The 15,004-nt window shown below is 34.9% G+C and overlaps 1 protein-coding gene across 1 annotated transcript in view; it reads right to left on the bottom strand.

The window, feature by feature from the left end:
* Positions 1-15,004, bottom strand: part of CYLC1 (cylicin 1) — a 45,300-nt gene that overhangs the window by 22,232 nt on the left and 8,064 nt on the right. The window contains 1 exon segment of the mRNA XM_044937118.1: positions 2,114-2,167. Coding sequence (XP_044793053.1) covers positions 2,114-2,147 — 34 coding nt within the window. The 5' untranslated portion in view covers positions 2,148-2,167.

Below are 15,004 nucleotides of genomic sequence, written 5' to 3'. Positions count from 1 at the left end.
GACAGCACATATTTGGGTGCAGAACATGAATATTAAGTATTTACACATAATAATGATAATCTGGTAAGCTTAAAATGAAATTTATAAATTTAAATTCAAAATTTATAGTGGTAATAAAGATTGGTGAAATAATTGGAGTTAAGGTGTTATAAGAAGCTTGATTCTCTGGGAGTTGTAAAGATACAAATTTGTGATATACTTCTATAAATTAAAACATAAGCACTAAATAATAACTAAAATTATATAAATAAAATAATAGAGAAGGAAATGTAATTAAAATGTTTGATTAATATAAAGGAAAGCAATAAAGGATAAATAAACAAAAACATGGCACAAATAATAAAACTAAAATGATAGATGTAAATCCAAACATAAAGCTATTACATTAAAAGCAAATTGACTGGGGACTTCCCTGGTGTTCAGTGAGTAAGAATTTGTCTGCCAAAGCAGGAGACACAGGTTTAATCCCTGGCCTCTGAAGTTTCCACATGCTGTAGAACAACTAAGCCTGCAAGCCTTAACTACTGAGTTTGTTTGCCACAACTGCCCAAGCCTGCGCATCTAGATCCTGTGGTCTGTAACGAGAAGCTACTGCAGTGAGAAGCTCATGCCCAACAAGAGTAGCTCCCGCTCACCACAGCTAGAAAAACGCCCGCACACAGCAACAATGCAGCAAATTCTTTACCCTCTGAGCCACCAGGGGAACCCAAGAATACTGGAGTGGGTAGCTTGTCCCTTCTCCAGGGGATTTTCCTGACCCAAGAATCGAAAAAGGGTCTCTTGCATTGTAGGTGGGTTCTTTACCACCTGAGCTACCAGGGAAATCCAAGAAAGACCCATTGCTGCCAAAAATAAATAAAATTTTAAAAATCAAATGGACTAAAATCAACAAGTTATAGAGGTTTTCTGCATAACATTGGGCCTATAATTAACAATACTGTATTTTACACTTAAAAATTTGGTGAGTAGTTCTCACGTTTGATTTTCTTACCACAGAACAGTATATGGACTAAGTACACCACTTAAAACATGAATCTGCACAGTGGATTATAATAAACCTAAAATATAAGAGAACATGATTTTTTTTTTAATGGAAAAGGGATACACTGTGTACCTTAATGGATAATAAGCCTGTGGAGCTAAACTAATGTCAAAGTTACCTTTAAGATACATAAAGGTAAATAGGAATATTTTATAATAGTAAAGGGGTTAATCCAACAGAAAGATGTAATAATTCTAAATATGCATGTACCCATTGACATAGCTCTAAAGACCATAAAACTATAATTTATAAAAGGAAAAGTAATGTGCAAACTGACAATTATAGTTGGGAACTTCATCATATTTATTTAAATAACTAATAGAACAAGAAGAAAAGAATATACAGTAGAGATATAGAAAAGTTGAATAACATGATTGACAGAAATTGGCATAATATAAAGACATTACACCAAATAACTGCACAATACTATACATTTTCTTCAAGTTCACATGGAACATTTAACAAAAGTGACCATAGGCTAGGCAATAAGCAAGTCTCAACAAGTATCAAGTACTCAGCCATATGGCATATGTTTGCTGCTCACAGTTGACCAAAGCTAGAAATCAACAACAGAAACGAAAAAATAAAAAACCTAAACAATTGGAAATTAAAAATATAATCTATGGATCAAAGAATAAATTACAATGGAAACAAGAAAATATTTTTAAAACATTTTGAAGAGCATGAGGTAAATACAGTATTGAAATATTTGTGGGGTGTAAAAACCTATTTAAAACTTTGGATGCAAAAACCCATTTAAAACTTTATAACTTTAAATTTGTAAATTAGAAAAAAGGAATAGCTGAAAAGTTAATGACTTAAGTATCTAGTTTAAGAAGCTAAAAACAGAACAGCAAAACAAAGCCAACATATATAAGAGGAAAAAATAATAAAATTATCATCAGAAAGAAACGAAAGATGCAAAAGCTTTATGCTAATATATTGAAAACTTAGATGAAATAAGCAAATTCCTTTAAAAAGAAAGCATATTAATTCTGAAACAAGGGTTAAGTAGAAAATATGGATTACTGTATGTATACTAAAGACATTGTTTGATCATTAAAAACTTACTGACATAGAGAATTCCAGGTGTGGATGTCTTCATTGATTAATTCTCCCAAACACCTAAGGAAGAGAAAGTAACAATTATTCAAAAAATCTTCCAAAGAACAGAAAAAGAAGAGTGACTTTTCAATTTATTATATGAAAAAAACATAGCGTTGATACCAAAATCTGATGAGGTCATTAATAGAAAAAAATCACAGACTTATATCTCTCATAAATATAAACACCCCTACCCTTAAACATTTAATCTAATTCAATACATAGAAAGGATACTCTACCACAATAAAACAGGATTTAATTCAGGTTAGTTTAACATTTGAAATTCACCACATTAACACATCAAAATAAAAAAGGGAAAATTATATGAGCATTTCAATATGCAGTCTAACAAATTCATGGTAAAATTTTAGCAAATAAAAATTGGAAAGAAACTTCCTTAACCTGATAGAGGATATATAAAGAAGACTAGAGAAAATACAAATACGCAGTGCTGAAGCATTAGAAATATTCCCCTTAAGCTCAGGAACAACAAAAGGATATCTGCTAGTACAACTTCAATGTAATATTTTACTGGAGGTTCTAGCTAGTGCAATAAGGAAAGACAAATATAAACAAAATGTCAAGAATAGGGGGAAAAAGAAATAAAACTGTTAGTATTTACAGGCAGCATGTTTATGTAGAAAATCCATAATACCTATAGACACACAATTAGAATTAATAAGATAATTTAGCAAAATAGATATAAGATTAAATGTGAAAATCAATTGTATTTAGGTATACAACCAAACAATTAGAAAATATTTTAATAATGCAATTTTTCAGTTCAGTTCAGTTACTCAGATGTGTCCGACTCTTTGAGACCCATGGACTGTAGCACACCAGGTTTCCCTGTCCCTCACAAACTCCCAGAACTTGTTCAAACTCATGTCCATCAAGTCAGTGATGCCATCCAACTATCTCATTCTCTGTTAGTCCCCTTCTCATCCCACCTTCAACCTTTCCCAGCATCAGAGTCTTTTCCAATGAATCAGTTCTTCACATCCGGTGGCCAAAGTATTGGAGCTACAGCTTCAGCATCAGTCTTTCCAATGAATATCAGGACTGATTTCTTTAGGACTAACTGGTTTGATCTCTTTGCAGTCCAAAACTCTCGAGAGTCTTCTCCAAGACCACAGTTCAAAAGCATCAATTCTTTGGCATTCAGCTTTCTTTATAGTCCAACTCTCACATCCATACATGACTGCTGGAAAAACCATAGCTTTGACTAGACGCAATTTGTCTGCAAAGTAATGTCTTTGCTTTTTCATATGCTGTCTAGGTTGGTCATAGCTTTTCTTCCAAGAGCAAGCGTATTTTAATTTCATGGCTGCAGCCACCATTTGCAATAATTTTAGAGTCAAAGACAAATAAAGTCTGTCATTGTTTCTATTGTTTCCCCATCTATTTGCCATGGAGTGATGGGACTGGATGTAGGATCTTAGTTTTTTGAATGTTGAGTTTTAAGCCAGCTTTTTCACTCTCCTCTTCCACTTTCCTCAAGAGGCTCTTTGTTTCCTCTTGTGGCAGAAAGTAAAGAGGAACCAAAGAGCCTCTTGAGGAAAGATCTACTCTGCATCATGGGCTTCCTTGGTGGCTCGGAGGTTAAAGCGTACGCCTGCAATGCAGGAGACGTGTGTTCGATCCCTGGGTCAGGAAGATCCCCTGGAGAAGGAAATGGCCACCCACTCCAGTATTCTTGCCTGGAGAATCCCATGGATGGAGGAGCCTGGCAGGCTACAGTCCACGGGGTCGTAAAGAGTCGGACATGACTGAGCGACTTCACTTTCACTTTTCACTCTGCATCATGGAATCAGGTCCCATCACTTCATGGCAAGTAGATGAGGAAACAGTGAAAACAGTGACAGACTATTTTTTGGGGCTTCAAAATCACTGCAGATGGTGACTTTAGCTATGAAATTAAAAGAAGCTTGCTCTTTGAAGAAAACTCATGATCAACCTAAACAGCATATTAAAAAGCAGAGACATTACTTTGCCAACAAAGGCCTGTCTAGTCAAAGCTATGTTTTACCAGTAGTTATGTATGTATGTGAGAGGTGGACTATAAAGAAGACAGAGCACCAAAGAATTGAACTGCAGTGTTGGAGAAGACTCTTGAGAGTCCCTTGGACTGCAAGGAGATCCAACCAGTCCATCCTAAAGGAAATCAATCCTAAATATTCATTGGAAAGACTGACGCTGAAGCTGAAACTCCAATACTTTGGCTACCTGATGCAAAGAACTGACTCACTGGAAAAGACTCTGATGCTGGGAAAGGTTGAAGGCAGGAGGAGAAAGGGACGACAGAGGATGAGATTGTTGGATGGCATCACTGACTCAATGGACATGAGTTTGAGTAAACTCCAGGAGTTGGTGATGGACAGGAAGGCCTGGTGTGCTGCAGTCCATGAGGTTTCAAAGAGTCGGACACAACTGAGGGACTGAACTGACCTGAACTCCGCATATATGTTAAATAAGCAGGGTGACAATATACAGCCTTGACGTAGTCCTGTCCCAATTTGGAACCAGTCTATTGTTCCATGTCCAGTTCTAGCTGTTGCTTCTTGACCTTCATACAGATTTATCAGGAGGCATGTAAAGTGGTCTGGTATACCCACCTCTTGAAAAATTTTCCACAGTTCGTTGTGATCTATACAGTCAAAGGCTTTGGTGTAATTAATAAAGCAGAAGTAGATGTTTTTATGAAACTCTCTTGCTTTTTCTATGATCAAACGGATGTTGACACTTTGATCTCTGGTTCCTATGCCTTATCTAAATTCCACTTGAACATCTGGAAATTTTTGGTTAATGTACTGTTGAAGCCTGAATGGAGAATTTTGAACATTATTTGCTAGCACGTGAAATGAGTGCAATTGTGTGGTAGTTTGAACATTCTTTGGCATTTCCCATTTTGGGGATTGAAATGAAAACTAAACTTTTCCAGTCCTTTGACCACTGCTGACTTTTCCAAATTTGCTGGCATATTGAGTATAGCACTTTAACAACATCATCTCTTAGGATTTGAAATAGCTCAACTGGAATGCCATCACCTCCACTAGTTTTGTTCATAGGGATGCTTCCTAAAGCTCATTTCACTATACATTCCAGGATGTCTGGGTCTAGGTGAGTGATCACACCATCATTGTTATCTAGGTCATGAAGATCTTTTTTGTATAGTTCTTCTGTGTATTCTTGCCACCTCTTCTTAATATCTTCTGCTTCTGTTAGGTCCATGCCATTTTTGTCCTTTATTGTGACCATCTTTGAGTGAAATGTTCCCTTGGTATCTCTAATTTTTTTGAAGAGATCTCTAGCCTCCCCCAGAAATTCTCTGTTTTCTTCTATTTCTTTGCATTGATCATTGAGGAAGGCTTTCTTATCTCTCCTTACTATTCTTTGGAACTCTGAATTCAAATCAATATCTTTCCTTTTCTCCTTTGCCTTTAGCTTCTCTTCTTTTCACAGCTATTTGTAGGGCCTCCTCAGACAACCATTTTGCCTTTTTGCATTTCTTTTTCTTGGGGATGATCTTGATCACTGCCTCCTGTAAAATGTCACGAATCTCTATCCATAGCTCATCAGGCACTCTGTCTATCAGATCTAATTCCTTAAATCTATTTGTTACTTCCAGTGTATAATCATAAGGGTTTGATTTAGGTCATACCTGCATGTGGTTTTAAGCATTTTGTACGTATGTTAATGACATATAGCATAAGTACAAAATACTCAAAATAAATTTAGAGATATATGTGCAATGCCTCTACACTGAAGGATATAAATCAATGTTAAGATAAATTAAAGAAAACATAAGTAAATAGAGCTATATACTATATTCAGAAGGTTCCTTCCCAAATGATTCAATGTAATCCCAATAAAATTTGCCCTGACTTTTTGTGATAACTGACTAGATAATTTTAAATTTTATATGGAAATAAGAGCCAATAATATACAAGACAATTTGAAAGATAAATAACCAATGTGAAGGATATGTATTATTAAGTATAAATATTATATATTGATATATGTTACCATATATCAATTATTAAAAAGTGAGAGCAATTAAGATGATGTATGCAGGTCAAGAAGCAACAATTAGAACCTGATATGGAACAATGCACTGATTCAAAATTGGAAAAGGAGTACAATGAGGCTGTGTATTGTCACCCTGCTTATTTGAACTACATGCAGGGTATATTGTGTGAAATGCCTGGCTGGATGAAGCACAAGGTGGAATCAAGATTGCCAGGAGAAATATCAATAACCTCATGTATGCAGATGACACCACCCTTATGGCAGAAAGCAAAAATGAATTAAAGAGTGTCTTGATGAAGGTGAAAGAGGAGAGTTAAAATACTGGCTTAAAAGTCAACATTCCAAAAACGAAGATCATGGTATCTGGCCCCATCACTTCATGGCAAATATATGGGGAAACAATGGAAACAGTGAGAGATTTTATTTTCTTGGGCTCCAGAATCACTGTGAACAATGACTGTAGCCATGAAATTAAAAGACACTTGCTCTTGGAAGAAAAACTGTGCCAAACTTAGACAGCATATTAAAAAGAAGAGACATTACTTTGCAGACAAAGGTCCATATAGTCAAAGCTATGGTTTTTCCAGTGGTCATGTATGGATGTGAGAGTTGGACCATAAAGAGAACTGAATGCCAAAGAACTGATGCTTTTGAACTCTGGTGTTGGAGAAGACTGTTGAGAGTCCCTGGGCTGCAAGGAGATCAAACCAGTCAATCCTAAAGAAAATAAACCCTGAATATTCACGCCCAACTCTTTGTAACCCAATGGACTATACAGCCTATGGAATTCTCCAGGCCAGAATACTGGAGTGGGTCACCTTTCCCTACTCCAGGGTATTTTCCCAACCCAGGGATTTGAACCCAGGTCTCCCTCATTGCAGGAGGATTCTTTGCCAGCTGAGCCACAAAGGAAGCCCCAAAATACTGAAGTGCGTAGTCTATCACTTCTCAGGGGATCTTCCCAACCCAGGAATTGAGCCAGGGTCTCTTGAATTGCAGGTGAATTCTTTAACAACTGAGCTATCAGGGAAGGAAGGACTTATGCTGAAGCTGAATTGCCAATACTTTTGGCACTTGATGCAAAGAGCCAACTCATTAGAAAAGACCCTGACTCTGGGAAAAATAGAAGTCAGAAGAAGAAGGGGATGATAGAGGATGAGATGGTTGGATGGCATCACTGACTCAATGGACATGAGTTTGAGCAAGCTCTGGGAGATGGTGAAGGATAGGGAAGCTTGGCATGCTGCAGTCCATGGGATCACAGAGTCATACACCACTGAGCAACTGAGCAATAACAAGAAGTATCAGCCTGAAGACAAGTAACCTACAATACAGACTGAGTTAAAAGAGATGCCTATATAGATATGGTCATATGAATTGTCTCAAAGTTGTTACACATTGAAGAAAAATTAGATTTTCAATAAACAGTACTAATCAACTGGATATCTTCTAGGGGAAACAAAAAAAAAGTGATTCTTGACCTGATCTCACATTACACACTCAAATCAATCCTAGATGCAAAGTAGACCCAAAGGTGAAAGGTAAAAGAGTAAAGTTTCCAGGAGGTAACAAAGGAGACTATCTTAGTGATAGTGGAGTAAATGTTTCTTAAACATGACACAAAAATATATAACCATAATGGAATAAAATGACAGATTTGGCTTCTGTTATCCAGTTATCATTAACTCTAATACTCTTTCTTTTCACAGTAATGGAAATGTAAAAAAAAAAATAATGTATAAAAAAGACATTTGTTCTTTCAATATCTTGAGAGAAATAGTATAGTCATGACAATAGTAGTAACAATAATAATGAATATGCTTATTATCCTTTCTGTTTAAAATAGTTGCTGTTTAAAATATGATTTCAAAGATACTATATCATTTCATATAATTTTACAATGTTTTACTCATTTAGATTTTTCTGAAGTGAAATTTTTCCCTCAAAATTCTCTGTTCTTTTAATATAAATTTGTTTATTTTAATTGGAGGCTAATTACTTTACATTAAAATAATTCTCTATTCTTTTTCAGTTTATGTGTACATTACTTCAAATCTATCTTTTATAAAACTGACTTCCTTATTGTCCTATTGTTTTTGCTCCACTTGTTTTCATTCATTACTATTCTTGCAGTTGTATCCCCTGGTAACTGAATGAGTCAATCCTTCAAATTTGAACAAGAAAGTATTATGTGATTTTCATTAATTTATTCATTCAGCTAATTAATATTGAGCATTGTAAAAAGTTGATAAATGACTCCTCAAAGTATTCATATCCAAATCCCTGAAACCTGTGAATGTTGTTTTATATGGAAAAAAGGACTTTGCACATGTGACTAAATTAAAACCTTGTGAACAGGAAATTATTTGATTACCCTGGAAGACACTAAATATAGTCACCAGAGTTCTTATAAAGAGGGAAACAACTGGGTTAGAGAAGAATAAAGCAGTTTGATGATTGGCCTTGTTTCCATTGTGGCCCAAGAACTAGCCTCAACCCCCCTCAACTAGGGTCCAGGAGTCCCTGGAGAACATTGTTTTAGACAATCTCCCACAGATAAGACAGCCTTTGTGGAAGTCCAAATTTCCAGGAGGATGATTATAGGTTATAATGAGAGCAAAAAATATAAATTTGGGTGCTTGGAGAGGGTCAGAGCAATACTTGACTTTATATACATCATCCCTCCCTTAAGGTAGCACAGTATACTGCTAAAAGAAATCTCCTTGGCCTATAATTTCTCCCATAAGAGACAGTAAGGTTGTGTGAGTGAGCATCCAGCTTCCTTGCAGTGTATGATGCTGTCAAAAAGGATCATTTCTCTGTCACCACATCTAGAATACTGAGTCATGAGCAACATGGATGGAAGCAAGAAGAAGCTGAGAGAGCAGCAGATATGACCCTCCTAGGGCATTAAAGGAAAATAAATCCTATAGCCCTGGGATTTCTTTGGAAGGAATGATGCTAAAGCTGAAACTCCAGTACTTTGGCCACCTCATGAGAAGAGTTGACTCATTGGAAAATACTCTGATGCTGGGAGGGATTGGGGGCAAGAGGAGAAGGGGACGACAGAGGATGAGATGACTGGATGGCATCACTGACTCGATGGGTGTGAGTCTGAGTGAACTCCGGGAGTTGGTGATGGACAGGGAGGCCTGGAGTGCTGCGATTCATGGGGTCGCAAAGAGTCAGACACGACTGAGCGACTGATCTGATCTGATCTGATAGTGTTGCAAACTACATCATGAAGCCTACCCACGAGCTGCTGGAGATGACTTGCTCAGGAATACCTACAACTGGCCCTCATGCACCCCCAGAATATCATGTGCTTTATTCATACATACTCCCACCCTGTGGCTGGTTCCTTGTATATATTTTTAATGATGGTGAGAGTGAGCTTTGAAAGAGAGTTAGTGAGCATGCACAGAAAGCTGGCATGAATCTGTGGGCCAAAGAGAAACCACAAACATGAGCTTTGGTTCTGCCACTAGGAAAGTAAAATGGAGACTTTCAGCAGTGGCCCTGGTACACTGTAAGATAGAAAGATGGTTACAAGCTTAAGAATTCTGCTGCAAAAGGGATCAAGAAACATGGAGCAGAAACAGCCATAGAGTGTTTGAGGAAACCCCAGAATCCCTAGCAGGTCTGATGGAAGGTATTTATCTCCCAAAGAATAGAGGAAGTTACTGCTTCTTCAAATGTGAAGCCAGTAATGTAAGACTTCAAGAAACGTGAAAAATCAAAGAAACGTGATACCACAAAAGTATCATTTATGATTTATTTAATAAAGAATTCAAAACAGCTGTTTTAAGAGAGTTCAATAAGCTACAAGAAAGCACAGAAAGACAATTCACTGAAATTAGGGAAACAATAGACTAACAAATTTAGCAGTTTATAAAGTGGTGGAAATCATAAAAAAATTCTCAAGCTGAAGAATATAGTGAATTAAATAAAAATGCAATACACAGCAGAGCACCAAGCTGAATAGATCAAACAGAAGAAAATGGAAAGTTTTTCCATTCTAAGAATGGAAAAACAGGACTTTTGAAATTATTGAGTCAGAATAGAACAAAGAACACAAATGAAAAAGACTGAAGAAATCCTATGTGATCTACGGGATACCATCAAGAGAAACAATTCGTGAATTATTGAAGAAAACTTATAGTTCAGGAGAGAATGAGATGGTATATTCAAAGGGCTGAAAGAGAAAAAAAAGAATATTACTCAGCTATAAAAAACAACACATTTGAGTCAGTTCTAATGAGGTGGATGAACCTGGAGCCTATTATACAGAGTAAGTCAGAAGAGAAACTTCAATACAGTATATTAATGCATATATATGGAATTTAGAAAGACAGTAATGACAACCCTGTGTGCAAGACAGAAAAAGAGACACAGACATAAAGAACAGACTTGGACTATGTCAGAGAAGGAAGGGGTGGAATGATTTGAGAGAATATTATTGAAACATGTATATTACCATATGTAAAATAGATGACCAGTGCAAGTTTGATGCATGAAGCAGGGCACTCAAAGCAGATGCACTGGGACAACCCAGAGGGATGGGATGCTGAAGGAAGTTCAAGATGGGGGGACACATGTACACCCATGGCTGATTCACGTCATTGTATGGCAAAAACCACACTACAATATTATAAAGTAATTAACTTCCAGTTGAAAAAAAAAAAAACAAAAAACAACACCCTGCCAACAAAGAACATTCTATCTAACAAAAGTTTTACTTCCTAAATTAATGAGAAAAAAAGATCTCAGACCAAAAAAAAAAAAAAAAAAATTACCATTAGATGTTTCTTACAAGAAATGAAAGTTCTTCAATGTGAAATTAAAGGATAATAACTGATAACATGAAAAGATATGAATATATTCAACACACTTGGAGTATATAGTCAAATTCAGAATACTTTAATACTGTAATATGATTATATGTTAACTTAATTGAAGTTAAGTATTTATCAGTGAAAAATAAACTATAACATTAAGAGTTTTTTTTAAACTGATGGAACTGCAAGGCAAAAACTTTTAGTAGATACACAAAAGATAAAGGAAAAGGGGAATAAAAACAACTTACTATGATATTAATCAATTTATAAAGGAAGGCAGCAAGAGATGAAGGAAGGAAGAAAGAAACAAGGGAACTATAAAACAATAAGAAAGAATAACATGACATTAGTAAGTTTTTATTTATTAGTAATTACTCTAAAAGTAAATGGATTAAATTTTCCAAATAAAATACATAGAGTAGCTGAATGAATGTAAACACAAGACATAACTATATGATACTCACAAGAGAGTCACTTCAGTTTTAAGATCACATATAGATTCAAAATGAAGTGATGGAAAAATATATGCCATACAAGTGGAAATCAAAAGAGAGCTTTCATCAGAAAAAATAGACATTAGGTCAAAAACCATAATCAGAGAAAAAGAAGGCCCTTTTATGATTATAAAGAGATCAATTCATAAGAAGATATAACAATGATAAATATATATTCAGCAAAGATTAGAATACCTAAATATATTAAGTAGATACTAACAGGTCTTTAGGCAAAAATATGCACTAATACAATAATAGTGTGGGACTTCAATACCCACTTGCAACAATAGATAGATTCTACAGATATAAAAATCAATAAGGAACAATTAAATTTGGAATATATTTTATACCAAAAGGGCCTAACAGTCCATCCAATAACATCAGGATACATATGCCTCTCAAGAGCACACAGAACAGTCTCCACAAAAGATCATATGTCAAAGAACATGCTTTAGAAAATTTAAGAAGATTGAAATAATATCAGACATCTTTTCCGACCACCATGATATTACAAATATTATACAGTATGATTACAAATCTGTAAATGTGACACTCTATATTAATAGAATGAAAACTGAAAATCACATAATAATTTCATAGGCACAGAAAAAGCATTGACAAAATATAACATTCTTCCATATAGAAAAAATACTCTCAACAAATTGGCTATAGAAGAAATGTACCTTAATGTAATAAAGGCCATCAATGACAAACTCTCATTTTACATTACACTAAATGTTTAAATGTTGAAAGCTTTTCCTCTGTGATCAGGAACAAGTACGACCACTCTTGCCACTCTTAGTCAACATAGTAGAGGAAGCCTTAGCCAGAGCAATTAGGCAAAAAAAATAAATACACAGCATCCAAATTAGGAATAAGTCAAATTATTTTTGTTTGCAAATATGTGATCTTGAATATAGAAAGTCTTGAAGATTCTACCAAAAACTACTAGAACTAATCAGCAAGTTCAGTACATTTGCAGGATACAAAACATATAGAAATCAGTTGCACTTTAATACACTAAAACCAAAATATCTGAAAACTAAAGGAAACTATCTAATTTACAAAAGTTTAAAGTAACACAATCCTTATAAATATATTTAGCTAAAGAAGTTAAATAGCTACACACTAAAAGCTATAAGATTTTGATGAAAGAAAATATATAAGATACAAATAAATGGAAAGACATTTCAAGTTCATGAATCAGAAGAATAATATTGTTAAAATGTCCAGACTACCAACCAAAAGCCATCTATAGTTTAAATGCAATCCTTACGAAAATGTCAATGGTGCTTTTCACAAAAATTGAAAACACAAATCTAAAATTTGTACAAAACCACAAAAGACTATGAATATCCAAAGAATTCTTGAGAAAGAACAATGTTGAAGACTCATAGTTCCTGATTATAAACTACTCTTAAAAACTAGAATGTACTTGCATAAAAAAAATTATATAGACTATTATAACAGAATCGACAACCCAGAAATACCAAGACAAAAAAATGGGGAAAAGATAGCTCTTCAATAAATGTTTCTTTGAAAACTGGATGTCCACATGGAAAAGAATAAAAGTGGACTCCTATATTACACAACTCAAAAAATAAGTTTGAAATGTATTAATGACTTCAACATAGAAGCTGAAACTGTTCAGCTCCTAGAAGAAAAAAGGAAAAAAGCTTTTTGATATTCTTTTGTCACTGATTTTTTTTTTTTTTTGACAGCAAGAAAGTACAGGCTAACAAAAAGAGAAATGAATAAGCTGAAAAGCTTTTTTACAGCAAAAAAAAAAAACAATACCAAAAAACAGCAACAGCCTATGGAATGAGACAACATGTTTTCAAATTGTCTGTCTGATAAAGGGTTAATATTCAAAATATATGAGACACTGATACAGCTCATCAGCAGAAATAATCCAAACAACCCTATTTTTTTTTTTTAAGTGAGCAAAGAAACTGGAGATACTTTGCCAGAATATTTATAAAAATGGCCAACAAGTACATGAAAAGATGCCCAACATAATAATCAGGGTAACTAATATCAAAACTAGAGTGTGATATCATCTCATATATGTTAGAATGGCTCTTATCAAAAATAGTAGAGACAAGTATTGGTGAAGCTGTGGATAAAAGGAAATTTGGGCACTTTGGTACAGATGTCAATTGGTATAGCCACTGTGGGCAACAAGAGGGAGGTTCTTCAAAAATTAAAAACAAAACTACCATATTTTTATAGCAACTCTACTACTGGACATATATCTAAAGGAAATGAAATCACACTTGAAGAGATATGAGACTTATCTATCACCTATCAATCATTTATCTAATTTAGCCATGATAAAGAAGGAAGTTCTGGCATTTATGACAACATGGAAGGACCTTGAGGGCATTATGATAAGTGAAGTAAGTTAGTGAAAGACATATACAGTACAATCTCACTTATAAATGGATTCTAAAGAAGCCATACTTAAAGAACAAACTGAGAGGTGGGGGGAAATGCAGAGGTAACATTCAAAGTGTACAAATGTTCAGTTAAAATATGGATAATTTCTGGTATTTATTGTGTTGACTATAGTTAACAACACTATATTATATACTTGAAATTTGGTATGAGAGTAGACCATAAATGTTCTCACCACAAAAAGAAATAGTATTTTTGTGATGTGATGGAAGTGTTAAGTAATCCTACTGTGGTAATTATTTTGCAATATGCATGCATAAAAAATCATCACATTGTACACTTTAAACTTAAACAATGTTACATGTTAATTGTATCAGCAAAATTCTGTAATAAAAGGAAAGACAATGAGAATAGAGAAGAACAGTATAGGAGCTATACTTTTGGTGGAGAAAATCCAGCACTCAGTGTTGTGAGTTGATTTGTGCCCCTTATAAAGATAAACACAAGTCTTACCAGTTGGTACTTGTGAATTTGACCTTATTTGGGAATAGTGTCTTTTACAGATGTAATCAAGTTAAGATGAGATAATTCTGGATTAAAGTGGGGCCGACTACAATGACTGGTGTCATTATGAAAAGGGGAAACTTGGCACACACACAGGGAGAGTGAATTTTGTGATGTTGGAGGCAGAGATTGAAGTGATGCATCTATAAGCCAAAGAATACCAATGCTTGCCAGCAACTGCTGTAACCTAGGGTAGAGGCATAGGCCTCCCTCAGAGCCTCAAGGAGCAAAATCTGCTGACACCTTAACTTTGGACTTAAAGCTTCCTGAAGTATGAGACAATTAAGCCACTCAATTTGTGGTAATTTGTTTTGACTGCCTTAAGAAATTGTCACACTTCAAATTATACTCAGGCATGAGCAAGAAAAGGGCATTTGCTATAATAAAAGAGAAGGCAGAAAATAGGGTTGTAATATGCCTGTAGATTAGTATATATTCAGTAGTGACGATGATGAAATTTTCCCCTAGCTGAGAGTCGGATACAGTGTAGCTATTATAGATTTGAGAAGAGAGGAAAAAGTGAAGAACACTCATCT

The sequence above is a fragment of the Bubalus bubalis genome, chromosome X, assembly GCF_019923935.1.
Source record: "Bubalus bubalis isolate 160015118507 breed Murrah chromosome X, NDDB_SH_1, whole genome shotgun sequence".
Taxonomy (NCBI): Eukaryota; Metazoa; Chordata; class Mammalia; order Artiodactyla; family Bovidae; genus Bubalus; species Bubalus bubalis.
Note: the sequence above shows the minus strand (reverse complement) of the source record. Positions and strands in the feature narration are given on the sequence as shown.